Source organism: Anomalospiza imberbis, chromosome 6, assembly GCF_031753505.1.
Source record: "Anomalospiza imberbis isolate Cuckoo-Finch-1a 21T00152 chromosome 6, ASM3175350v1, whole genome shotgun sequence".
NCBI classification, from domain to species: domain Eukaryota; kingdom Metazoa; phylum Chordata; class Aves; order Passeriformes; family Viduidae; genus Anomalospiza; species Anomalospiza imberbis.
In genome coordinates, this window is record NC_089686.1 from 44,209,826 (window position 1) to 44,237,397 (window position 27,572).

The 27,572-nt window shown below is 36.5% G+C and overlaps 1 protein-coding gene across 2 annotated transcripts; it reads left to right on the forward strand.

Moving 5' to 3' along the window:
• Window positions 1–42: 42 nt before the first annotated feature.
• On the forward strand, window positions 43–22,480 carry CPT1A (carnitine palmitoyltransferase 1A). Of its 2 annotated transcripts, none has more exons than XM_068193782.1 (18): window positions 43–216; window positions 858–997; window positions 1,401–1,572; window positions 4,656–4,757; window positions 5,453–5,590; window positions 6,450–6,527; window positions 7,195–7,302; window positions 8,123–8,210; window positions 10,527–10,722; window positions 11,297–11,485; window positions 12,483–12,588; window positions 14,371–14,487; window positions 15,375–15,539; window positions 16,265–16,399; window positions 17,460–17,612; window positions 18,675–18,779; window positions 20,658–20,750; window positions 22,226–22,480. In XM_068193782.1, exons 1-18 carry the CDS (start codon window positions 76–78, stop codon window positions 22,310–22,312), a joined length of 2,313 nt encoding a protein of 770 aa, XP_068049883.1. In that variant the 5' UTR covers window positions 43–75; the 3' UTR covers window positions 22,313–22,480. The 2 variants fall into 2 exon arrangements, with proteins under 2 accessions (XP_068049883.1, XP_068049884.1); XM_068193783.1 differs by having other exon boundaries at window positions 63–216; window positions 811–997.
• The last annotated feature ends 5,092 nt before the right edge of the window (window positions 22,481–27,572 follow it).

The following is a 27,572-nucleotide window of genomic DNA, read 5'->3' on the forward strand; positions in this document are numbered from 1 at the left end:
TAGGTCTTAGTTCCTCTGAACAAGAAGGAAATACTTTTCTAAACTTTGTTTTTTGCCAGAACTCTCTCTGTGAAAATGGCAGAAGCTCATCAGGCAGTAGCTTTTCAGTTTACAGTAACTCCAGATGGGATTGACCTGCGTATGAGCCATGAAGCACTCAAACAGATTTACCTGTCTGGTGTCCATTCATGGAAGAAGAAGTTCATCAGATTCAAGGTATGCTGAACTAGTCCAGTCCACCAGATTTCTGGGTTATTTAATGTTTTATGAATTTATTCAAGTATTTTAGGGAAAACTGTTTTTTTTTTCCTTTATGGTAAATAAGGTTCCTCGTTGTGAAAGACTTAGGGGGTTATCTTCAACATCTTTTTCAAAAGCATACGCATATTAACAGAAATCTTATTAAAATTTTCTTAAAAAGACATGAGAAGAACTGTTTAAATTGTATAAAAAAGTTAATTCTGGTTCTCAGTGTGTTGTTCGGTATGATATTTTTGCCATGTATTCATGTAGAAGGGTCTAACTCAGTGCAAGTTGAAATTATTGAAGTGTCATTTGTTTTAGAGTTGTTAGTTTCAGTATTTTAATAAGACTTGCAGCAGGATCAGTGGTGTCTACAAGAGAATGTAAAAGTTCTTTTCATTGTTGATATAATTGTTAAAATTTTCTGTAGTAATCAAACTTAAGTAAATCCATTCCCTACAGCTGAGATAATCTCATGTAAGAAAATGTTGGATAATCTTAACTACTTGTTTATAACTAAATGACTTAAATATGTTGATTTTTGTTTCTTTCCATGGTAATATGAAGTCAGTCACTTTGGTATGAAAAAATTATGTGAAGGCTTTTCTTTCCAGAACGGAATTATCACCGGTGTTTACCCTGCTAGCCCATCTAGCTGGCTTATTGTAGTTGTGGGTGTGATGTCAACCATGTATGCTAAAATTGATCCTTCCTTAGGAATAATAGCCAAGATCAACCGAACACTTGATACAACGTAAGTAGACTGAAATGTTCATGTTTCTCTAAAGGGAAATCAGTTTTATTTGCAGCTACTCTTAAAGCTATTCCTGTTAAAATGTATCAATTTTGGAACAGTACCTTTGTGACTTGATAAGCCAAATAAACAGCTGTATGAGGATATGAAATAGGGAGGTTGTACCAGTATTGCTGCGTAGTTCTGGGTATTTGGGAAGCACATTTGGGAACTTTTATGGCCTTTGATGTTGTTGCTGCATTAAAAAGGTGTTTGGAATGGAATTTATGAAAACAGGGTTAGCAAGCATAAAGCTTGTGTAACGCCTGTCTGTACTACTATTAGACTTACGTTTGCATTAGCAGCTTCTCTTTGGAACTTAAATGGACACTAACTGGCATGTGCTGGCTTTTGTTTGAAATAGTGGCTATATGTCAAACCAAACACAGAACATTGTGAGTGGAGTACTTTTTGGCACAGGGCTTTGGGTTGCCCTTATCGTCACAATGCGCTACTCCCTGAAAATGCTGCTCTCCTACCATGGTTGGATATTCTCTGAACATGGCAAGCTTACTGCTGGCACCAAGCTTTGGATGGTAAGGATATGTTGGCTTTGTTTCATCTTTAATTTCTAACTGATAAGTATTCAAAGCCTTAAAAGAAAATTTTGTAGTTTCACTTCTTTCTTGTGTTTTTTTGTGTCATGGGACAGGAGGCTGTTAGGTAGCTTTTTCTACTGTGACCCTTCTAATGCTGTAATGAAACTATTCATCGTGGCCTTCTAGAAGGAAGAGTAAACACTTCAAGAATAACTTCTAAATTGTCCAACGCCTTGGGCCTGTGTGACTTAATACCTCCTTTTTCTCTGTGTGCAAGTACAGTTGAAGAACTTCAGCTGCAGCACCAAAGAATCTTGTCCTCACAGAAAGTGCTCCCCTAATTCTTTGTTGTAATGTTAGGATTTCTAGTCATCCATTATAAAATTATTCTTATGCTTGAAGAAAATATTGCTGAGTGTCCTTTCAACCAATTTGCTGGTAAGCCTCCAAAATTAGTTGGGGAAGAAGCATAAGGTGTAGGTAGCATGTTAGGCAGTTTTCAGATAAGGATAAGGTGAGATTGGTATGTCTCCTGTGGATTGTTGTGGTGCTTTGGAAAAGGATTATTAAAGGATATGATAGGTATAAAGTGAGGAAACATAGATGTCTTGCAGCTTTGTGCTGCAAGAGATGAAGTGAGGTTTTGCTACTTGGACTCTGTTGTTTCATCTCAGTTTTGTCTGTATTGTAGTAGAAATAGCTTTGTTTCCATACTGTGATAAAATTAGTTTCTGCGGCCTCAAAAATTACCAGATGTATGTTAAACTAAGCACAGGTCATGATTTACTATGGGAGCTATTCAAGGATAGGTATCCAGAATAGTGTACACTAAAGTAGAGTTTAATGTTTGTCTGGTTCAAATGAAATTTCTAATTGATGGTTTCTCCTGGAAGCGGTAGCAGCCTCATGACCCAAACTGGTACAGTCCAGAGGCTCTGAATGGTAAGGCTTTCTGTCAATTGCTTGGAGCTGTAGCTGCCTTGGTTTTCAGCATGTCCTACCAGATAAATACTTCAAAGCTCTTAATATTGCCTTATCAACCTTAAAACAGTATGAACTGTAATGCTACTTACCATGCTTTGTTGCATATTGTATTTAGCAATTTTTGTCTATCATATATGTTGCATATGTATTTTGTTGTGTATTGTCTATGTTTTAAAAGTGCAGAACACTGAAGCTGTATGCCCGACAGTGTCTAATCTATACCTATTATGAAGGTCTATTTAACTAGACCCAGCAAAAGAGAAGACTGACTTCACTAGTGAAACAGCTCCAACTACCCTAGCTTTCTAGATTTTTGTAATACTGTTTTCTCTTCAGATGATCATGAAGATCAAAAACCTGAACTCTCATTTCAGTCACAGTACAAAGTGATTTTTCAGACTGGTTGGAAGTCTGGTGGCACTTTTAATCAGCGTATTTCATCTTGTAAAATCAAATTTCCTGTATCAGTGTTAGGGGAAAATCCAAATATTAGTTGCCATTTTAAAAAATAAATTTAAAAGTGGTAATTGTGTGTGAAGAGATGCAACATGTTAGAATGGCATTATTTGCTGTGTCTGCATATGAAATCAGAGATGTAATGAAATGTGTGTGTCTGTCAGAGCACTTTATTGGTCTCAAGCTATTATAAATTCTCTATTGCCAATTTTCTTTATGCATAAATACTGTGAAATGTGTTTGCTGGTTTTTGTCAGTTGAGCAGGTACTCTCTTAAAATAATTTTAGCCTTTTCTGGCTTAAGAGTTTTGGAATAAAATTGTCTCCATGTATGAAATTAGATTTCCAGATGAAAAGCTGAGCTTTTTCTTTCCCACCTGTTTCCAAAATTATCTTGTCCTGAAGCACAACTGGATTTCATTGGCAGACCACAGTGCTGCATCCCATGTGCACGGAGGTCTTTGTTGATGGTAATACTCTGCAATTGTTAGTTGTTTTGTGCTGCCTAAAACTGTCTTCTGTAGCTGTGCTGACCCAGACAGCTGAGAGGGAGGAAAAGCTCTGCATTCTAACAGTTTTATTAGGAGTTTTCAGAATTTAGTAGTGAAATTACGTCCTCTGTTTTATTCTATCTTGTCTGTTGGCTTCTATATACTATCCTGTGTATTGGACCAAGATTACACTTTGACAGTAAAAGTTCCACTGGCTTGTTGGAAAGTCAAGTCACTTGACTTTCATGCTGAAATAGGGTAGCAGTGTCAAAATCCTTTCATGAGTAGGCTAGAAGTTGCATGGTCTAGAATTTCAGCTTAGTGTGTGCTGCAACTGAAAAGTAGTGTTGGACAGAAAAGCTGCTTCTGTTTTCACTCTCCCTTGGAACACAGGAGATTTTGTAATATCTGAAGCTAAGTTCTCTCTGGCTTTTTTGTTTCATTGCTGGGGGTTTTTTTTGTAACACAAGCACTGAGTGTAACACTGGCATGCTTGCACAGTTTGGTATGTTCAAATCATGCAGTAGACTACTTGAGATTGATTCATGCTTGAATTAAATCCCTGTAACATTGATCCTATTATTGATGTTGAGCTGTAACTTTGGAAAACATTAAACCATGATACAAAAGCATAATTATTATTTTAAAAGATTACTGTAGTTATCTAGAAGCCTTAGCTGAGTCACAGGCTTGATGATGATTGTATTTTGAAGCACAATTTAGATATGTTTCTTCTGTCTACTATGTAATACAGTAAAAGGTCACCTGGTAGACGTGAGTTTTTTAATCTTTCCAGAGGGTAATATATGAAGAAAAGAAATGTTAAGTAACTGTATTTGTATTGAGATCAAGGTGTGCCCTACGTAAACAGCAATATTGTCTGTGACAGGATGATGACTGGGAAGCCAGGAATGACCATGCCTATCTTGCTCTTCCACTGCCATGTTGTTTAACCTTGAGGAAATGAGTTTCTGTCAAGGCCTTTTTTTTAAACTTGTGAAACTGTGATCAATAGGGTAGCTTCCTAAATTTAGTACAGTACAATTTACCAGTGAAAAGGACTGGGAGTTACATTACACATTTACTGTTATTTTTCTTCTGTTGAACCTAATAATCTGGTGTGTGTATTTTGTTTTTGCTTTTCTTCAGACCCTTGTAAAACTTTTCTCAGGGCGCAAACCCATGTTATACAGTTTCCAGACATCTTTACCACGATTGCCAGTTCCAGCTGTTAAAGACACAGTTAATAGGGTATGTGCATTCAACAATTTATTTTCTTTAGTAACACAGAATCCATACCTAGATGCCTTTTGGGGTGTTTTTGCCATGCCTCATGAAAAACTGCATAGTGGTATTAATATGGTGTAACAGATTCCAGCTCCTTCATGGAAATGAAAATAAAGGCTGTGACAAACCAGTGAAACTCGTGGCAGTTTGAAGGCAGTGTGATTCACACTGGATGACAAGATGCCTGTTGTAAGGCTGTGCCACAAAGTGTGATTTCCAGGGTGTTTGAAGCACACTTTTGTTACCCTCCCCAGTTGTACAGTGTTATTAAATGGGCGTGTTATAACACAAAACCTTGTAGCGAAGTGGGTAAATATGGCAGTATGTTACGGAAACTGAAGGTTTGGTTTTTAGAAGAGAAAAAAAAATGTCTGCTGCTGAAGAAGCACCATGCCTTACCCTTTGGAGTGAAAATATTTAGAAAAGTTACCTCTTCCACTTGTGTTTTGCTCACAAATGTCTGAAAAAATATTTTATTTTTTGAAGCTTGCAGCAGACGTTTAGAAGAGCATATACTCTTATTTTAAAAACACGGTATTAGCAGCCTTATGGATTGAGACTGGATAATCTTTGTTTACGGTTTAAGTGCTTTATGTAGGAATGGTGAGAAGCTTCATATTAGTTCCTGTACCGATGCTAATTCTTTTCTTGTGTTCTAGTATCTGGAGTCAGTTCGACCACTTATGGATGACGAAAAGTTCAAAAGAATGGAAGGTCTTGCCCAAGATTTTGCTTTTAATTTAGGACCAAGGCTTCAGTGGTATTTGAAGCTAAAATCCTGGTGGGCCACCAATTATGTAAGTAGATAAATAACAGGTTCGGTTGTTCAAATTACATTATTTGTTCCCTGGTGCTCTTTTTGGCTTAAACTCCATTGTTTCTTAAATGTAAAAGCAGGAAATTGAAATTGCTTAATATTTTTCTAAAGTACATGTGACTTTGCATGTAAATAATTTGTGTGACTTGATAAACAGTGTGGTGAGCAAAGGTTAATGAAACTTGAAAAATTCAATCCTTATTTTATGTTTTGTTATTCTGGAGTATTTTACTGTTATGATTGCTTTTGGGTTTTGTTTATTTGCTTGTTGAGCTTGATAACTCAATAATGGGGCTGGCTACCAAGGTAGTTTAGAAGAATGATTTATAGCAATTATTTAATATAGAGCAGCTGAGGCATATATAAGAAAAATAAAGACTTGTATTACTTGAGTTGTTGAGCTGTCTTGTCTTTTTTTCTTTCTTACCAAAAAAAAAAAAAAATCCAACCCTCAACATCATAGTGAGAACTGTAATGTTAATTCCTTCTTGATATATATTATCTAACGTACTTTCACCCAGGTATCCTAATCTGTCCTGGCAAAGGCTGTAAAGCATTCAGGAGATCTGATACATTTTAAATATTATATGTAGATCATGACTTCTTTGAAACCTTATCAGAGAGATATAGCTGGATTTAGTTTAGTTCTCTCACCCTTTTTTCCCCATCTTCCCTGAAGTCTGATAGAAATTAGCAGGGCGGGGATTATTGTCTCTTTAAGTACTAGCAGTTTCCTTCCCACTTTTGGATGGAATGTTGTCTTGTGGGGCCATCAATATAGAAGACATAAACTGGAAATGATGAGATCTTACTGCTTTTGTTCTTCCTTCCTGCTGCAGGTTAGTGATTGGTGGGAAGAATATATCTACCTTAGAGGACGTGGACCAATCATGGTTAATAGCAACTATTTTGCAATGGTAGGTAAATCCTATAAACACCTTACGTTGCTTAGAAACTGTAACATTTCTGGCAGGCATCTTACTTCATGGAGTCTTTCTGCTTAGAAATCCATTGCTACTGAGGATACAACCTTTGTTTTTCTTCTGGTATAACCTGCAGCCAGTGTCTTCAGCTACCTTCAAGTACGTCACATACTTAAGTATGTGACACATACACCCATCTTAACAACCCTAGCACAGCTGCCACTTCGGCAAACCCGTGCAGTAATGACTTAAACAGTTTTGTCCTTACTGTAAAGAGCAATCTTCCAAAAGCTCCACGTAGAACTTCATGGGTAACACAGCTGAAGAGGGCGTGTGCTCATACTAGCAAATGTACGTACAGGAAGTAAAATTGTAAAAGACTGAAAATAAAAAGGAAAAAAGAAATATGATGGTCTTGGATCGAGTTTTATGTAGCACTGTCTCTTCTACTCAAATGATTAATAATGTTTAAGGAGATTGTGAGTACTGAAGAAGAAAAGTTACATCAGCTCACTGCACTTGTGCACTTCATAATTTTTGAAGTCTTTTCTACATTGTCCAGAACAAACGTTAAAGAAGGGGATGAGAAATACTATCAGGTTTGGGGTTTTTTTAATGTAGCCTGGTAATCATTAACTTATGATTCTTATCTACTTTACAGGACTTCCTTTCTTTATATCCCACAACCCTGCAGGCAGCTAGAGCTGGTAATGTTATCCATGCCATCCTGCTCTATCGGAAAAAACTGGACAGACAAGAAATCAAGCCAGTATGTATATCAGTTTAAATGGCTTTTGATCTTTTTCCAGCACAATCTGTTAGAAGCTGACCAGTTCTCAGAATGGGAGAGGAGAGGAATGTCTTATTGTTACGAATTTTTGTGGTCCAAATCGTCTGGGTTATCACTTGAATTGCACATGGGCAGAAAGTACCAACTGTCAAAAATACAGAATTGTATGGATACAGTACAGGATGGTTGGGATAAAGGTCTGGAGGCCACCAAGAGTGGGCCAGTAGGAGCTTCTGATGATAACATCTTGTGTTGCACTAATTTCTAGGTAGCAAAGATAGGCAAATCCCATTTGAGTTACTGTACTATCCAATGGCTGTGTATTGTAGTAAACAAATAGTGTGGAAACAATTAAGTAGTTTTTTTCAAGATCATCGAAGGGATGTGGTTAATTGTACAGAACTACAAGTCTGAGAAATGTGAACTTTTGTTCCTACATAGCCATAAATAGCTTAAAAGAATGAATTGAGGGGTAATGCATGCTGCATGTGTAAGTTTTGCATCCAGACTACCCATGGAGAGCTCTTTGGATTTCAGGTGCTAGCTAGCTCCAGTCTTCCCTCCTGGAGGGTGAGTTTTTGGTGGAAGGGGGAAAAATAATGGTTCTGGAATAGCCATGGAATATTCCACATGTAGTTTTAAGGAAAGACCATGAACAGGGAGGAAAAAACTCAACACTATATTACAAATCTTACTATTCTGAAGCCTTTGTTTAACCAGATCTTGGGGTTTTTTCTTTACTTTTTAATTTTCTAATTGTATATGCAAAATGACATTTTAATGTATACTTGCTTCACAGATTCTTTTGATGGGATCCACTGTTCCACTCTGCTCAGCTCAGTGGGAAAGGATGTTTAATACTTCCCGTATCCCGGGAGAGGAATCAGGTAAGCAAGGCCAGCCAAGCAGAAAAAGCACCTTGATGGAATTCAGAGCTTGGTGTCTTTTCTACTAAAAATCTGGTTTTCCAGATAAAGATCTAACTGGCACAAGTGTATATCAATACTGTGTTCCAAGATTCAGGATGTAATGGATTGCTGTAAAGTTCCTAGATGTTTTTCATGTTAAGGAGATTTTGAAGCTTTTTTAGTGGTTTTTCTCCTTTACTTAAATTTAAAAACCAACTTCAAGATAATATTGTCTGTCCTGTTTTTGAATTTATAAATAGTCTTTACTTTTATTTCTCCAAGCTCAAGTTGATTTTTGCATTCTTCATATTAAAAGTGGCATCTTTTGTTGCTTTTTTTTGTTTTTCCTAAGTTCTGTCACTGTAAGTGGACTCAGATTGCATCTAGAAGAACTTATTGTAATCAGCAGGTGGAAGAAAACACTGTTATTCATTTCCTTACTCTTTGAGGGCTTCACAGCTGCTTTTAGTGAAGACTTGTGCTGGTGTGTTTTTCTACAAAAGCTTAAGCTGTATCTAGGCTTCTCTGATCATGTTGTATGCTGAAGAGCCTCTTAGAACTGATTTCACCTGTTTACCCAACAGTGCATCATTGTGGCAGCATCACAGTGAAACAGGAGCAGGAGTTATTGTGTGGTCACCTCCACTGGGATTGCACATACAGGCTGCCACTTGAAGACAGGATTTTTTTTTTTTTTTTTACTTTCTGCGAGGTTGTAACTTACTCTAATGTTTCAAACTGCCTTCAAACTTGTTACACCCACTCAACTACAGAATTCAAAACAAAGTGTTTCTAAACAGATGCAGGGATCTGCCCACTCTTCCCTCCTGGAGGGCTGACATTTGCTGTAAGAAGTTGGATAAGGGGGAGAAGTGATAGTAAAGCAGTAGGTGCATGTGTCAGATAAGGACTTTTCTCTCAGTTCTGCTGCTGGCCTTTGCTAGATTGTTGAGGAATTTTTTTCAAGCTATGCCTCAGACTGCTTTATCTGCAAACTGAAGAAAAGGATATCCCTGGTGTCATTACTCTGTGTCATAACCAGTCGCTTAAAGAGACAAGCAGGTCGTTAAATCTCTCTTGGACAACTTTAGTCTATGAGCTACTATTATTTAGAATACTGCAATACTTCAAGTACTGAGAGTGCAACCCTTGCCTCTTCCCTGTTGTCAATAAAATAAAAGGTATAAACAGTTTCAGTTTAGCATTGGTTTTCTTTGAGTCTAAAATGAGCTTTACACAGAAGTGTAGAAGTGGCTCATTCTTACTGGCACCTGATTGAAATACATCCTGTATATCTTAGTGGTTCTCCTAAGTTTCTCCTGTTTAAAGTCTTTGAAATTAAACTACAGTCAATATAATAATAATAATTACTGTATTTTCCTCCTAGGCTTTTCACATTTCCTATTACACTTTTTCTATTTTTCTTTGTTTCTGTTTTTCTAAAGGAAAAACAATTGTGTCATTCTGTTTATGTCTTCTCTAAAGGAAAAACATTCTGTATATGTCTAAGTGAATTCCAAAGACATTTTTCACACATTCTCATAAACAGCTTGACTCCTTGTCCCCTGATTTCAATTACTTTATGTATATTACAGTTTCAAAAGAGGAAAAAAAGTTAAAAAATTGTCTTCCTATTAATTGGAGATAAAATCTTGATGAACATTGTATCCTGTCACTTGAGCAGTTATTAAATAGTCATTTTTGACAAAACATGCTATGGAGTGAATGACTTCACCTGTGGTTTGATACAATGCCTTTATGACTAAATTTAGGCTTATCCCAGTTAAGCAAAGTAGATATAAAATGAGGAAAAAAATGTGGCCTAGTTTTCTGCTGCACATAACATTACTCATTTTGGCCATATATGGAATATTCACTGTGCATCTGCCAGCACAAATGTAAACAAAAGCTGATGTTATAAATTTTGAGTTAACACTCTCCATGAGTTGTCTAGCACCTGAGTCCAAATGATTTAAAAATACCTTTCCAGATACTCATCTAGCATGATCTTTGCTGGCTGCTTCACCAGACTACACAACTAGTGCTCGTTTTTCAGATACAGAAATACAGATTTAGTTGCTTAATAGTGGCCTCTAGTGTGGAAAGGGATGATGCTATATATGGAAATGATTGTCAGATCTGGGTATTTGACTGTTTCATGCGGACATCTTTGTGATGAAATACCACAGGGTGCTGAAATAACCTGTAGTGCATGCAATAGGCATCTGATGTTATTTAGTGCATTACTGTTTTGAGAGTTCAGCTTTGTGTTTACGTAAGTGATTGCAATTCTAGATACCCTCCAGCATGTGAAAGACAGCAAACACATTGTTGTGTATCACAAGGGCCGTTACTTCAAAGTGTGGCTGTACCACGATGGCAGATTGCTGAGACCCCGAGAAATTGAACAGCAAATACAGAGAATTCTTGATGATGATTCAGAACCTCAGCCTGGTGAAGAGAAACTTGCAGCTCTTACTGCAGGAGATAGGTATGGTGGTTATTACTTTTTAAATAAGTTAAGTATTTAGAAATCATTGCATAACATAATCATTGGATATTGGCTTTAGAATTTTACAATAGTCTGCAGTCAGTTGTTTATTCCTTGCTCACTGATTTTGTATATTGATGATGTGTAACAGTGCTTCAGTCACTTGTAATTGTGTGGAGTTAAAAAAAATTTGCAGTGGCAATCCTATATGCAGATTATTATTTTTACTTTTGTCTTCTTCCTTATAATAGATACTTTCTTTTGTTTAGTTTTAAGTACTTTCTTTTGTTTAGTTTTAAGTGTAGATGATCTGTGCTGTAGGTATTGCATGTGCAGAAATGTTGAATTTCTGAGGGTGCAATTTTGAACGTGTGTGATGATGAGTTGAATTGGTTCCTAGGATTCCACTGTACAAGTGTGGTCAGAGCTTTTTACGGTTTTCATAGGTTACATGCAAAGAAAGTAGTTTTGTCAAATCCCACAGAAGTAGGAGTAATGTCTCATAGTGATTTTAATGGTAATCACACATCGACAAATTTATGTAATCTGTCTATAAACCAACTTTTTTTTACAGAGTACCATGGGCTAAAGCTCGACAGGCTTATTTTAGCCGTGGAAAGAACAAACAGTCCTTAGATGCTGTTGAGAAAGCAGCATTTTTTGTGACACTGGATGACATGGAGCAGGGGTACAAGAAAGAGGACCCAGTGAGGTCACTGGATACTTACGCAAAATCACTGATACATGGCAAATGTTATGACAGGTGCAGTATTGACGCTGTGGAAAATGCCTTCCTTTTTTGTAGAATTTGGCTAATACATATGATTTAATGATGACTTTTAAGTTGATAAATTCCACAGAATCACAGAAGGGTTTGGGTTAGAAGGGACATTCATCTAGGTCCAACCCCCTATGCAACAGAAAGGGACAACTTTCATTGCATCAGATTGCTCAAAGTGTAGTACAACCTGACCTTGAACATTTGCAATGACGAGGCATCCACAACTTCTCTGGACAGTCTGTTCCAGTGTCTCACCAGCCCCCTGTAAAAAATATTTCTCCATTATAACACATCTAAATTTACCCTCTTTCAGTTGCCCCATGTCCTGTCACTATGAGCCATGATAAAAAGTCTTTCTCAGCTTTTTTTGTAAGCCCTCTTTATATATTGAAGGGCTGCAAGAAGGTGTTCCCAGAGCCTTTTCCAGATTGAACAACAAGCCCAACTCTCACCCTTCCTTCATGGGAGAAGTATTCCATCACTCCTGCTATTTTCATGACTCTCCTCTGACCCAGCTAACAATTCCACATCCTTCTTGTGCTGAGAACCCCAGAGCTGGACACAGCTCTCTACGTGGAATCTCACCAGAGGAGAGTAAAGAGGCAGAATCCCCTCCCTCACCCTCCTGGCCACGCTGCTTCTTAAGCAGCCCAGGACATGATTGGCTTTCTGGGCTGCAAGTGCACCTTGCCAGCTCATGATGAACTTTTCATCCCCAAGTCCTTCTCTGCAGAGCTGCTAAATCCATTAATCCATCAGTCTGTTGATACTGGGCATTGTTTTGACCCAGGTGCAGAGCCTTGTAGTTGGCCTTTTTGAACTTCACAAGGTTCAAATTTCTGTCTGTTTAAATGTTCTTAAATAAAAAAGCATAAATTCCAGTGCATTTGAATGTGAATTTTGGAGGGAGAGGAAGTTACAATACAAAACTGCTTTTGAAATGTACAAAACCATAAAGAAATCTTGATTTCTTTTGTAGGTGGTTTGATAAGACATTCACTCTTATAGTATTCAAAAATGGCAAAATGGGTCTGAATGCAGAGCACTCCTGGGCAGATGCTCCTATTGTTGGTCACCTGTGGGAGGTAGGTGTTTGGCACAAAGAGCTAATGCAGAAGATAATGTGGTAGGGGCTTGAAGAAGCCCTGAAGGTCAGCAGCGGCTTCCAATCCCTTGCATTCACGTTGCTGATGAGTGGCTAGGGCCCTACCCTATGTCTACAGCAACTGTAGAATTTGAGAAAGATCCCAAATCCTTGCTTAAGAAGCTGCTGTTTTTTCAAGGACAGCATTTTAGTAAGTTTAGATGTCTTCACAGAAAAGTGATACAGCTCCCTAGCTACCTTTTCTTTCATGTTTTAAACCCACAGATTATTGCCTCTTTGATATGGCATCGTATTTTTTGTATGTACATTCTCCTAAAGCTCTTAAGCTTTTTTGCGCTATAAAACTCCCATGCTTACTTTTAAAATTTAAAAAATTATACACAGTTTAACTTTTTGTCTAAGATGCTAAGTTTGCTAAGATGCAGACTGATATGCTGTTGACATTATCTCTTGTATTTATTTGCCATGAATGCAATAAATTCACTTTGCTTTGCATTCATCATATGTTTACTTTAATTCTTGAAACCATATTTCATTTTTTCCTTTTTTGTATTGAAGCTTAAACCGACAAACAGTTACATGACTCAAATAAATTAAAACTATTTCAAAAACATTATTTAATTTTGATTTTGTTTGTATTTGTGCAAATGGGTCTTGAGTCTAACTGGTCCCTCAAGTAATTTCTGAGTTTTGTTATAGAAGTGTTTCCATGTGTATAAGAACAAAAAAAAAAAAGCCTCATTACATTCTCCACCCAGAGAAGAAAGAAGACCAAACTAATTTGAGAGTGACATGACAATGCAGTGTAGACTATCTCAATGAAAGAGGGATACTATTTTTGCTTTTAGTGAATGATATTATATGCTTAATTCATATATCTGTACTTAATATTAGTTGGTACATTTTCTGCTAAGAATTAAGATGATTGAAACAAGACTTAATTTTCTATAAAGTTGTTGGTTCTTTACAGATTGTCTTTTTATAATTGAATGGACTAAGCTTTATTTCATAGTTGTCATGTTCTGACCATTAAGTGAAATGAGAAAATGAAATTAGAGATCAGAAATAAATCATCACGCTTTTTCTTTCCATATTGAGCAGATTCAAATCTTTTGATAATTCTTTGTGTTTGTATGTGGGTTTGTTGTTTCTGGATTATTTTTTAACATGAGGATGCTTGATATCTTATAAGACAAGGCCTTTTTTGTCTGTTCAAGTTGTGTTGTTCATTTTGGGAACATGCTTCTTTCCCACCCAGGAGCTCTAGTGCACATGTAAAATAAACTGCAATTTTGAAAGGGATACAAATCTTAAAAATAATTGAGTTCTTGCAGAGATTTGCACTTACTCTGAAATAAATTATTCCTTGATGGATAAGTTTTGACAAATAACAAACTTGAAGAAATTCTCTAGAATATAAATTGAGGAAAGGTAGTGAAGTCCGAGACTGAATTGAGTTTTTTACTTCTACTTAGTTTGAGGTGGGTTTTGAATTGAAAAGGTTTTTATTAAATCAGTAGCATCTAACAAAATGCACCATTGTAATTGAATAAATGTTTGATGCACATCTGGTGTTCTTCTTGTAAAACTGGGGGCTTCACTTGCAGTTGTTTTCAGTATTTGGAAATGGATTGTATATTTTATTTCACTGTGTAGTGAAAATAGGTTATATTTCTTTCACAATGAAATCCTAATTCCATGACAGTAAGTAATGTGTTGGAGAAGTTCTGAAGCAATTCTGAAGAAGTATCATTCTTTGCAGAATGTGATGGCAACTGAGTTTCTTGAACTGGGCTATTCAGTAGATGGACATTGCAAAGGAGATACCAATCCAAATATTCCCATTCCTACCAAACTGCAATGGGAAATTCCAGAAGAAGTAAGTAGATAAGATTTAGTGGCATGAGGAAGAAAAGTCTCTTTTCCCCGGTGGTCAAATCATTCATGTAATTATTGATAACCCTATAAATCAGTTCTAAATTCCTTTGAGTCCTGTAGGTTGTGTACTTTGTGTTGTAGCCATTACTGAGTTTGCTTAGAAAATCAGGGGGTTTTGATCTCAGTCTTTAAAAATTCTGACTGGGAAATGCCAACATTTTACTAGAAGCTTTCTTGGTTGGCAGTATGACAAAAATAAATGGCTACCTCTTTTAAATAGTGACTGTATTAAAATAAATGTTTACTTGCTGAGGTTTCATTACTGTTGTCACAACAAATACTCTTGTCTAATAGTTCCTTTAGAATAGCTGTCTTTTTTTGTGTTCATAATACAGCTAATAAGGTTTGATTTTTCTAAGTTGTTTTGTTTTTTTTTTTTTTTGCCTGAGTTTCTAGAAAAACTGCCACTGCCTATTTGGATTTTAATTTTGAATAAAAAGCTAATGGTTGGTGATGTATTTAATTAAGCATATATGGGAGCTTGGAAGCCACACTACTAATACCATTCTGTAACTGTAGACCATTCTTTTATATTCTTCTGATCTGAACCGTTTTAATGCTGGTGGGTTTTATAAGAGTTGTTTTTGGATGTGTACTGGCTTAAAACCTTTTTATTAGCTTTTTGAATTTTAACTTTCTAGCAAAGATAGCTTCTTTTCTTTCTCTAAAGGAAAACTATTTAGGTAATGATGTTACTGGCATGCATAAAGGCAAGCATTTTCTGTTTAACAGTTAAAAATACTTGTACTTTTTCATTCGTTTTCTCAAATACCATGAATACATGCTTATATACATACTGGTGTGTGTTTGTTTGTTTGTTTATTTAAGTGCCAGGAAGTGATTGAGAAGTCTCTGAGCACTGCTGTGGCTCTAGCAGATGATGTGGACTTCTGTTCATTTTATTTTGATGCTTTTGGGAAAGGACTAATAAAGAAAGTGAAAACCAGCCCTGATGCCTTTGTGCAACTTGCCCTGCAGCTCGCTCACTATCGGGTAAGAACAGACTGTTTCTGCCTTACACAGCCTCATTAGGCTGGGTGTAGCATGTTTGTGACCAAAACATGTGACTGTGTAGAGTAGTCTTGCACTGCTTGTACAAGGTTGTTAAAGACGTTCAATGCAAATTGATACAAGCCCTAAGCAGATTACTAGCTGGAAAATCAATTCTACAATGGTTCCCATCTTGATACATTTCTGAATTTATCTCTTCTGCTTAGCTGGTCTATCCCTAGGCATTTTGGACTAGAAAGAAGATATGAAACTTCTAGTAGCTATGTTTGTAATCTAAACAATGTTAAATTTACCTTCTAGATTAGTCACACGTGATGCAGTAGTCATGGACAGTCCCGAAGAGGATTAACAGAAATGCTTACCTGTATTTTCTTCTGTTAGTTCTCCTTTCCTGTAATGTACTGTCAGAAAAGACCAGTGTAGCAACATTTAGCTTCTCTTATAAACTGAAGAAGGTTGAATATGAAATGCAGAGTGTAGTCCTTGTTAGTCTGGTTGTTCTGTTAGTGTTTATCAAATCCTACTGCTAATCTTATTTTTGTCTTTATTATCTTCAGGTAAGTGGGTTAATGGGCTACTGAAAACTTAAATGTTGAGTTTAATTTGTGGAGTTATTCATAGCCTGTGTGCTTAGCTGGGACTGTTGATTAAGAAAGAGGGGCCAAGTCTATCTAAACTTTTAAGTTCTTATTTTTCCCGTTTTCAAGGATATGGGAAAGTTTTCTTTAACGTATGAAGCGTCCATGACGCGCCTGTTCCGAGAAGGCAGGACCGAAACGGTTCGTTCGTGCACGGTTGAGTCCTGTCGTTTTGTCCAAGCCATGGAAGACCCAACTGAAAATGTAAGTTCATGGTGTTGGTGCCTTGTGCAATTGAGAGAGTAGGTTTGGATTGGGTTTTAGGAATAAATTCTTCACTGTGAGTGTGGCGAGGCACTGGAACAAGTTGCCCAGAGAAGCTGTTGATGTCCCATTCCTAGTGTTCAAGGCCAGGCTGGAGGAAGCTCTGAGCAACCTGGTCTAGTAGAAGATGTCTGTGCCTGTGGCAGGGAAGTTGGAATGAGATTATCTTAAAGGTCCCTTCCAACCCAACCAACCTAAGATTCTGTCATAATTCATAAGGCACTAGGCAACCATGTAAGTCCCCAAATAGTTTTTGAGCATTTAGAGTGATGCTTTTTTTTTTAGGAAGGAAGAGCTGCTTAAGGTAATTGTCCATGTTTTCTGTCAATAAAGCAGAAATTCTGGGTCATACCAAAAAAAGAATGGCAGAACTTAACCAAATATAACCTGATTTACCTGTTTCTGAACTCCAGGAAACTGTGATTACTTGTGAAATTTTTGTGCCTTCTAAAGCTCAAACATAGATTTGTAGAACAACTAATCTCATACCAGTTAAGCTTTCCTTTCTGATAGGGAAGCAAGAATAATTCACAGGAAGGAAGTAGTTGCTCCTATATGTTGATTTTGATGACCAGCATTTATGGACCTCTGTACCTTCAGTGTTGGCAGTTTGCCTTCTAAAATAGCTCTGGCAGTTTGTTTTCTTAAATCACGTGGAGATTTGCTCTCTATAACTCTTTAAGACCAGTATCTATAGAAACTATAAATAATGGAGGAAGCTTGAGTTGTAATCATGTTTGATGGTAGGGTTAGATAACACTTAAAATACAAATTAGTTTTCATTACGCAGTTTACAGCAGGTACTAGCCGACACTTGCTAATACCTGAAATTAAATACATGAGGTTGAAAAGCCAGGGGATACTATTGGAGGTCATTTGTCTTGTACTTGACCTTTAAGTGCTCAGGGCTTGAGAGTCCATGCTGTAACTTAGTTTTTGCACCTTCAGACTTAATGCAGTTCACTTAACTGAGTTTTCTTAATCTTTTTTTATTTGTTAGAGAGAAAACACGTTGAAGTTCTTCAGGCAGGCAGCTGACAAACATCAGCACTTGTATCGGCTTGCCATGACCGGAGCTGGCATTGACCGCCACCTCTTCTGCCTTTACGTCGTGTCCAAGTACCTCGCTGTAGATTCTCCTTTCCTCAAGGAAGTAGGTGGCTTTTACTGATAACTCTTCATTGCTGTAAATAGTCCTTTGGTGAGTTAGTGTTTTGTGGTATCTGCTCAAGATACTTATAGAGCTCTGGTTTTCTTAAGAAAAAAGGTAAAATTGCAGCTAGTGCTGTTTAACATCTGCTGATCAATTGTTGAGTTGGTTTCATTTTCCTTTATGTATACATTTGTTGATAGACCTGGAAGAATGCTTTCAGTGAGCTTTTTAGCATAATACATGTTACTTAGAATTGCAGGAAATATATAGTCAGTATTGAAAAAAAATTTTTTGCTTGTGGGTTTTGTGTATTTTCAAGGGAGTACAACAGAGGCTGTTTTCTTTGAGAATTTTCTTGTGAAACTGACAAATTCAATTCCTTTTAAGTTACTAAGAGTTAAGCTGTATATGGCATTAATGTCGTTGTATATTACTCTGACAAATTATTAATTAAACTAGATTTTAAGGTTGGATTTTATAAAAATAATTACACCACACTTCCTCATTTTTTCTGGTTAAGAAAAAATGTGTTCCACCTTGCCTCAAAATGAAGCTACTCACATTTGTCTGTTTGCTCTCCAAAATGTCAAGAGTAAAACAACTTTCTACAGTTTCCACAAACTTTCAAAATCTGTTGTTCTAGATTTTACAAGCTTCTCACTTGATGTAGGATCTTCCTGGGATTTGAATATGACTAATAATGGTCTTGTTAAAACAAGACCTTTTGTGTGTAAGTTAAAAGGCTGTAGACCAGGTTCTTGTTTGAAGTAGTATTTCTATTGAAATTCTATTTTATTCTCTTTGAGGAGTTGACATCACTTCCTCAGATGTTAATGGTTTCCATATCAGGACAAGTTTAACTGTTTTATTTAAGCTTCTTAGGTTTTCATTCCATTAAAATGGGAGGTATCTTTAATAGTGCTTTATAAAGTGTTTTCTAACAGTTCATAAAGCAATATTGCACTTGTTACAACACTTGCTATCTTGACTTGTTTTTGAGAAAGTTGTATGTTCTTAAACAGAGTTTTCTATTTGTTTGCCTCTCTTTCATATCTAATAAAGGTTTTGTCAGAACCTTGGAGGCTGTCAACGAGTCAGACACCCCAGCAGCACATTGATCTGAAGAAGAACCCGGAGATGTTATCCTCTGGTGGAGGGTTTGGACCGGTATGTTTCCTAAATACAAGTACCCACTAAAAAAGAGTTTTACTTCCAAGACACCAGTCAAAAAATTTCAGCTCTGTAATCCCTCATTGTTGCATATCAGAGGTGCAGCTCCTGCTTTTAAATGCATGTACTTACTACTTTACCATGATGTGGTGGTGCTCAGAAAAATCTGTGTCACCTTTTTCTGGTATCCCCTACAAGAAGGGATTATTCTTAAAGAAGTGCACAGTTATGAAATGTGGTACAGGGCTCCATGGCAAAGAGATCTGATGAAGTTGGGGTTCTTATCACATTACCTGTGCCCAGATCTTCTGTACATCAGGCTGTCATTGACAGTGACAAATGCCTTATTACTTAAACTAGATTTTAAGGTTGGGATTTGTAAAAGTACTTATATTTTGCTTATTTTTATATTTCCTGCTTGATGAATAAATGTTTTCATACATTCCGCCATTGTTCTGCTCGCCCTCCTAAGTGTGAATAATAGCCAAGTCAAGAATACAGTCATGTTCTATGGCTTCTGTAGACTTTCAGGAAACCAATGTATTGTTAGAAATTTGACAAGCTGCTTATTTGCTGTGAAATTTTATTGGTATTTAAGCTTGGCCATTGATGAGAATATAGGTGTCAACAAGACCTCTTAAGCAGCCTTTATGGGGCTGTTTAACAGATTCATCTGTTTTCAAAAAGTGTTTCTATTGAAGGAACACTGAGAGGTATCACAGGACTGCTCTTTGCCCCACAGAAATCAGGGTGACAAGTCTAGTGTATTTTGGCTGGTTTGTCAAGCTGGAAGACGGGGGATGGGAGGTGGGGTGTGTTAAATTGCTGATGTTTATTTACTCATGTTTCTGATAAAGCTTTCAGTAGTTTTTGAAGTTGGAATTAATTTGACTTGCAGTATCAAGGAGGCCTAGCTGTGGCCATACTGCTCATTCCTGAGATACTGACTTCCTCAAGCCGTTATGAAGTCAGTACTCCAAATGCCCAAAAGGCAATAGAAAAGGGTTTTGGCTGCAGGAATTTCTAACACTGTTTTCCTTTTGTTTGTGTTTACAAAAGCTGTGATTTGGTTTGCTGAATTAACCCAGAGATTCAGTACATCAGCTTTCCATGCATGTGGTTTTTGTTGGTTTTAAAGGGTTTTTTTAAGCATTCAGTAGAGTTTATCTCTGAAGCACTAACAGTGAGAAGAGTGAGAAGACTGTCAGACTGCTTAGCAGCATTGGCAGCAAGGACATGGAAGGTTGTGATCCTTTGAGTTAGGAAAGACATGAAAGAGGGGTGACATGAGGATAATCTCTGTTTACCAGGCATAGTTTGAATATAACATCAGTCTGAAACTTGGCGCAGTTAATGCTACTAATGTTGAAATTGGACCAGACCTCTGCTTGTGATACCGGTATTCAGAAACACATGTTTGCTGTAGAGTCAGAAGAGAACTGTGTTTGTTTACATCTGCAGAATGATCCCAGGATGCTGATTGTTTAGGTTACAACTGAACTAATTTATTCCTTGCTGCTTAAGCACTGAAGCTGTATAGCTGCTTAGGACCAGAACTTTCTATTGTCTTTCTATTAAAAAAAAAAAAAACAAACCTGAATAAGTATTTTATTTCAAACTGTTAAAGCTGGGAAATATTACAGACAAATATTCAGAAAGTCGTTATTCCATGCACTTCAGATGAGACTAGATCTATTCCTTAAATGAAGCCAATCTTCAGAAATTATGCATTAAATATAGAAGTTGAAATTTTACTTGAGGAAATTGCAACTGATTTTAAAAACTGCAACAACTTCTTAATTGTACATAAGTTGATTGAGAATGAAGGAGAAACAAAAACTTTAGAAGGTGTTTTTATCTTCTTTCTTCCTGTAGGTGGCTGATGATGGTTATGGTGTTTCTTACATTATCTTGGATGAAAATTCTATCCATTTCCATGTCTCCAGCAAAATATCTTGTTCTGAGACGGTAAGAGTCAGTCCTTTCCCATGGTTCAATAAATCTGTTCTGCTGTGCGCTTATAGAACTGTTCTACTCATTGTCTAAAATATAAGTAATGTGGTTTTTCTTTATCAATATATGCCGCTTTATTGGAGTTTTTTGTCTCCAGCTGTATAAATTTAATAGCTTTATGAACAAAGGATGCCATATTCTATTTCAGTTACACTTTCAAGCATAAAGAAAACACGTGGCCCAGGATCATCTTTACATATGTGCAGTTCCCTGCAACTCATGTGAAATGATCGCATGTGTGCCCTAAACAGAAAGATGGGCATATCTTGGTTTTTCTTATTACAGTTTTGATTGACTTGTCTCAGGCTGCAGCTGTAAAGACAGAGTAAAATGTATGCTGTCTATTTAAGCCTTCCTGGTTTAAATAATGCTGGACAAAGCTGACCCATAAATTATAATCTGTGCATAAGAAATAATTAATCAAAAATTTATTAAAATAACACCCATTATTAGAGGATAGTAGATGTCGTATGTTGAATATGCTGCTGTTGTGGAGGACTGCTTTGAGTTCAATTCATCCTTCCCTTTTATATTTTTATGGCCTTACTAAATATGCTGAGTTCATTCAGGGTTACGTAGCTGACCTAGTTTTCCTCTTTTGACCTTAACTTGTCCAGGAGATTATGGTGCTTCTGGTTAATCATTAAAGATTAGGAAATACAACTTTGTTTTTTCATAGTTTAAATTGTTCTTCAGATGTCTGTTAACTTGTACTTTAAATTTCACTCTGTTCCTTTTACTTATCAGTCAAGTCAAAGGTTCATACAGAAAAGGCAGCCATTTTGTGTGTGTGGCCTTAATATTAGTAGGGTCATTGAAGTAGATCCTGTAATGTAACTAATAATTTACATTTGTAATATTAATTTCTTTCTTGTACCATTCATCTAATACTTAGAACAAACAGAACAAGTTCCTGTTTTGTTTACACTTAGAAAGTTGTCATTTTGATTTCCAATTCTTTTTTCAGTGGCAAATGATTCAGCATTTCTGATAGGAACTCAAAAATAATTTTTCTGCTCTTTCAGTACTTCCTGGTCATTAGTCATCCACTCACTGAACACTCCTTTGTTTTCTGGAAATGAGCTTTTGCGAAATCTTGTAGGAAAAGCAGTATCAAAACCCAGCTATTTTAAAGTAGCAGAAAGCTATGCATGCATCTGATTTCAAAAGGATATGATCCCATTTCTGACTGTAGGAAGGTAAACACATCATGAAGAACTCATTGGTCAGTACTAGCATAAACCTGGATTAATCTGTGTAGCGTTAAAATTTCTGTTATTAAAACCCCCATTGTATGGTAAAATAGGTGCATGAATTTCAGAAGCTCCAACACTACAAAATATTAGAAAGTTTCTTCTTTTGCCTGAAAAATATCTGCTGATGGACAGTACAAGTATTTGGTTTTGGTTTTTGTTTGTTTGTTTTTAAAGGATTCTCATCGCTTTGGAAAGAACATTGAGAAAGCAATGGTTGACATCATGGGTTTATTTAACCTCAGCAAAAACTGTACAAAGTGATCTGCTTTCTTGATGCCAATCATCTCCTCTTGGTGGGAGGGAACACTTCTGCACAGTGAGCAAGAGCAAGGTTTGTTGAAGAGTAGCTGGAGAAGAAACTGAGTCAGCACCTTCTTGATCATCTATTAAAACCTTAGCAGTATATTAAATGTGTCTTTTTTGTTGTGGTTTGTTTTTGGGTTTTTTTTGTCAGTAGTATGGAAGAGCTTATTTCAACAAAGGATGACTTCTAAAATCTTCTGTGTTTCTAGAGAGGAAGCATAGGATCATTGCATGAAGTCATGTATATTCTAACTTCTGCAGTTTTCACTTAATTTGTATACATGTCTCTTTATTTTTTTAACTTTAAATTAGTTTACTTGTTTCCAGAATCAAAGGGATAAAACACACCGACTTAAATACTAGAAAATTTAGATTTGCCATGTATTAATAACAGAATGTTCTTCAATGTATCTGCTGCTTTATGTAAATGAGTGACAAAACTTGTGGCCATTTGCCTTCCTTGGTTTCTTTTTAGAGATAAATCCTGTAAAACATACCAAAAAATCCCTGCTATAACCCACCTTAACACACTAAGTTGTAGAAATGTTCTGGTTTTTGAAAAGAAAAAAAAAAAAAAAAACCACAAAGAAACCCAGCCATTGGATAGTACAATGTGTCCCTCATTAGCAGGTATCACATTTTTCTTACTGCTTACATGCCTGTTAGTGACGTTAATTTTATTTCTGTATAAATAAATGGACCTGTGTGCTTGTTCATGCAAGTGCCTTAGAAAAACAAAGATCCTTAGCCCAGGAAAAAGGCATATCCTGGGAGATGTTTCAGTGGTGAAAGAGGGAAGGTTGTAGTAATGCAGATCTGGTTTTCAAATTACAAATTAGGATGAAGTGGCATAAGCAGACGTGAATATGTTGCCAAATGGTGCAGTCAGGTTTAAAATTCTAATGAAATGCTCCTCTCTTAAAATGCAAAGGTCAGTCCTTAGGAAGGGCAGGACTAACTTTGTTTGGGATTAACAGATACTCATGTGTTTGTTTTGGTGAGTGGGATTGGTGGTCACTGAGGTTTCTGGGTCCTGGGAAATGTTAATCGAGTTGAATGCAACCTGTTGGGAAGTCTGCAAAGCGAGGCTGCCCGTGCGGCTGATTGCAGTTTGCCTGGAAGGACCACCACTGCATTGCCAGCCACCTGCATGAGAAGGGCAAAGCTGATGAGGCCATGGGAAATAGCTCCAGAGTGGGAGAATCATGGCCTTCTCAAGCCCCTCCTGGGAGGTGCTCTTGCTCAAGCAGTTTCTAAAGGGTACGGGGAGGGAGGGGAAAGCTTTTTCACTCGAAAAGGAGCATGGTGTTTCCAAGTGCAGAAATAAAATGGCTGCTACCAAATGGAGTAACTTTTGCATGATGCTTCTCTTCCCCAGGCTTTATAGGTGTGGTACCTTTTTTACATCCTGCAGTGCAGTAAAATGTACTTGTTAGCACAACCTTTTGTTTATTATCATTATTTTATATAAGGTACATGATGGTTACTAATACGGTGAATGATGCTCCTGAGCTCTGCTGAGTTTAAAAGACCTTTGGGGTGGATATAAATCTTCTCATTAGACTTTGAATGTTTTCTGGCCAGTACTTCTAACTTTCCATGCCTCTTCATGCTTATTTTTACTCTGATCTAGCTATTAAAACACCTGTGTGTGTATGCTTGGGGTGGGAACCCTCAAAAATCCAAGATGCATACTTAAGCGACTGCATGCTTACGTAAATGTGGGAATCCTCCCAGGAACTGATCAAAGACACTCATTTGATTAGGGTACAGTGTGTGGCAAAGGACACTTTGAAATAAGCCTTACTGCATCTGGCAGGCCTGGCACTTACCAAGCTACTGCAACAATTTTATAGTGATCTATTTTTGGAGCTGCAGAAATAATGCACTGGGGGTTTGGGGGTTGTTTTTGGTGTTGGCTTTTTTTTGTTGTTGTTAATTGACCACTGACCAGTCTGTGTTTAAATGAACATATTAGCTTTTAGGATTTCCTTAAAAAAAAAAAAGTTTAGATTTTTAGATTTGACTCTCAGGTTTAAGTGTTTCTAGTCTAATTGTAGTTAGTGCACTTTTGCATTCTTGGAGAGTAAGTATGATTGGCACAGAAAGCTGTTTTTTATTGTAAATGTTCAAAATGTTTTGTGGTGTTAAATGTATCTTTTTAAATTTTGGAATAGATGTAGTTCCTGAACAGATAATATTTTATTTCTTTTTCTTTAAAATGTCAGCAGCATGTAAATAAAATATGCTTTTTGGATGTAAATCTTAGAAATCCACAGTGAATGTAGGTTATTAATAAATAATTTAAATCTTGATGTTCAATATTGTGTACATACAGTAAAACTGCTTGGGTTTTTTTTGCTCAAAGCCATAGGAATGTAACTGAAATTACCTAGATTTGAATGGACCTTCTAGTACAGTGTATTTTATTGTAAAGTTAAATGTGCATATTCCAGTAAAACTACTAATTTGATACTAAAACCTTGAATCATTGATTCTCAATTAATGATTTAGGAGACCAAACTTAGGGTTGAGGAGGTGGCTAAAAGCCAGCTTGGATGATAATATTTTTTTCTGGAATATACCTCGAGTGAGCATTTTTCAAATTTATTATTTCAGCTATTTCATGGCAGAAGTTAGGAAAGCATGGAGTCCATCTGCAGGGTACCATTGTTTGGGATTAATACTGTTCCCCTCTGAATATTCTAAGGCTTGAGGCTCATGAGGGACTAGGGAATTGTGCGCCTGACCTTGAAAATCGTGGTTCTAATTCAGCCTTTGTACCAATTGTTTTCTCATGTAAAATGTATTAATTTAAGGTAGCAGATTTCTTTTTTTATCTTGTTTAGTTACTTTGCATCTGTTGTTGGTTATTTACATCCAACATTTCGTCTCTGTTTTCTACTTTCTTCTGTGACTTCAAAAAACAAAATAAAATTTCACAATTACCACTACTTAGAACAATGTTTAGTATCTTTTATATCTTCTTCCCAGCTCCCTTGCTGTAGTCTCTTCAAATTTGGGACTTGTGAAACCATTCCTGTTAAATCCAATTAGGAACAGTAGCAGTGAACTGTTCCGTTTATTTTAGCAGTGATTTAAGCATGGCTTCTGGTAAATAGGGAATGTGTTGATGAACAATTAAAACTACAAGGAATTAAATCTCCCAAAAGAAGCTGAACATGTGGATTCACCCTTGTCTGCCATCAAATTGTGTCCACTTTCTTTTTTCTGTAGTGATGCCACATAGAAATTTCAATGTTCCAACTTCAAGCATTCTCCGTCCAGAAGGAGCAGTCATACAGATAATAAAGATGTGATCAGGTGGAACAGTTGCGTTCTTGAAAGTTGAAGATAATGAAAGTTTGTTAGTCTCTGTACCAGAAGCTAAAAATTAAATTTAGAAAAATCTTTCTGACCAGCTCGCTTCCTTACAGTTTATCACACGATATGTGAATGTTTCCTTCCTTTGCCCTTTTTCCTGAGGTATTAGAGCGAAATTCTGATCAGGTTAAAAATAATTGTAATGAAATAAAACTAATTGCTTGTTTCTACATTGCTTGCTTACCTTCCTAAACTGCTCTCTATGTAAGGAGGAAGCACAGCACACACAGGTGGAGAGCAAATTGTCAAGTTCAAACAAGTTCCAATTTGAAACTGAAAAAACCAGCTGTAGTTGGTTTCTGTCTTTGTTCAATTTTCTGTTTGGTTGGTTTATTTTTGAAAACACAAATGTAGGTGTTGTGTGATGCTATTATAGTTGTGAATGCATCTGAACCAGAACTGTGCGCTGAACAGAAAAAACAAATAATATTCAAAATATGTAACAATATCTGGTAATGCTGAACAGGCCACAGTATTTATATGCCTTATAAATGAAAATATATGCCTTATGTCATGAAAATATATGTAGCTTCCCATTTTAATGTCACTAAGTCATGGTTTTTTGTTTGGTCATTTGGCTTTTTAAAAATTAATCATTTAATACAGAAAATAGTTACAAGTAAAAGTTTCTTTTCTTTAGGTATTCGTATCATTCCTATCTTCAGGTGCAGGTAAGAATAAATGTTTTTGTTTCAAAGACATCAAACACCCAATCTGTTTCTCCCAGCAAGTCTTTTACAAAAAAAATAGTAGTATTTCTTTCAGAAGAATGTAATGCTGTAGTAACACCAAAATCTTTTACTGATGCTGCAAGGGAGTTCCCTTGGCTGGCTGGTGATGCTGGTGCCCCTAGGACAGGGTTGGCCCTCCTGGCTGATTCAGATTTAATTTCCATTAATGGGTTGGTGGATTGGCAAGGTAGGTGAAAGATTGGTTTCCAGTAAGTGCAGGTGGCACCACATCTGTGATGAAATGCCACAGCACACAGTTGTTCATTTTGGAACAATCTGATTTATGGTACAGCTGAATTTGCAGTCCAGTTTCAGATGACTATTTCTTACTTAGACTAAATGTCAATTTTCCTCAGTCGATATATATAGTTCAAAATTAAGTCTCTTTTTACATACTTGGTTGTGACTATTGCCTAACTTCTTCAGGGCCATTTAGAAATAAGAGAATGCTGCCTGGTGTTGAAAACACTGAATGTCATTGTTGCTGTGAAGTATGTTACTGTTCATTGTCATTCTTTAGGAATATTTTTACTTGAAATACAAGCAAAAATCATTCTGCCATTGACAATTAAACTGACTATTCATGGTGTAACACTTGAATACAATCCATGCTTTAAAAAACATTATTTATGCATAAAAATGATAAAATTTATTGTGTTTGTTTGGGATTTAAAGTAGGTTTTAAAGCACACCTGTTAAGATTTAAAACTTTACATTCCTGGCTGAAGTGAGAGAGGCAGTCAGTATTGTTAGTGAGACAGCAGTTCTTCAGAGTACAAATGTTTACAAGTCTGGCTGCAAGTTATTAGCATTGCACAGTATAGCAGAGGAATCCAGATGTTCACACAGAAATCATTCCAGCCCTGTGGTAATTACATGCTGTAACTGATAGCAAAATGATATGCTAGAGAAAATTGACTAATTTGTACTGTGCTAGCATGGGAAGTCGCACTTACTAAGTGCCATTTCAAGAATAAGGTAGGTTCCTTGAACTCAGTCTAAGTTTTATTTAGCTATGCTGCTACATACATACATACATACATACATACATATAGTGCTATTTTATATATAAAAACATATTACTTTCTATTCAACAGCTGTTT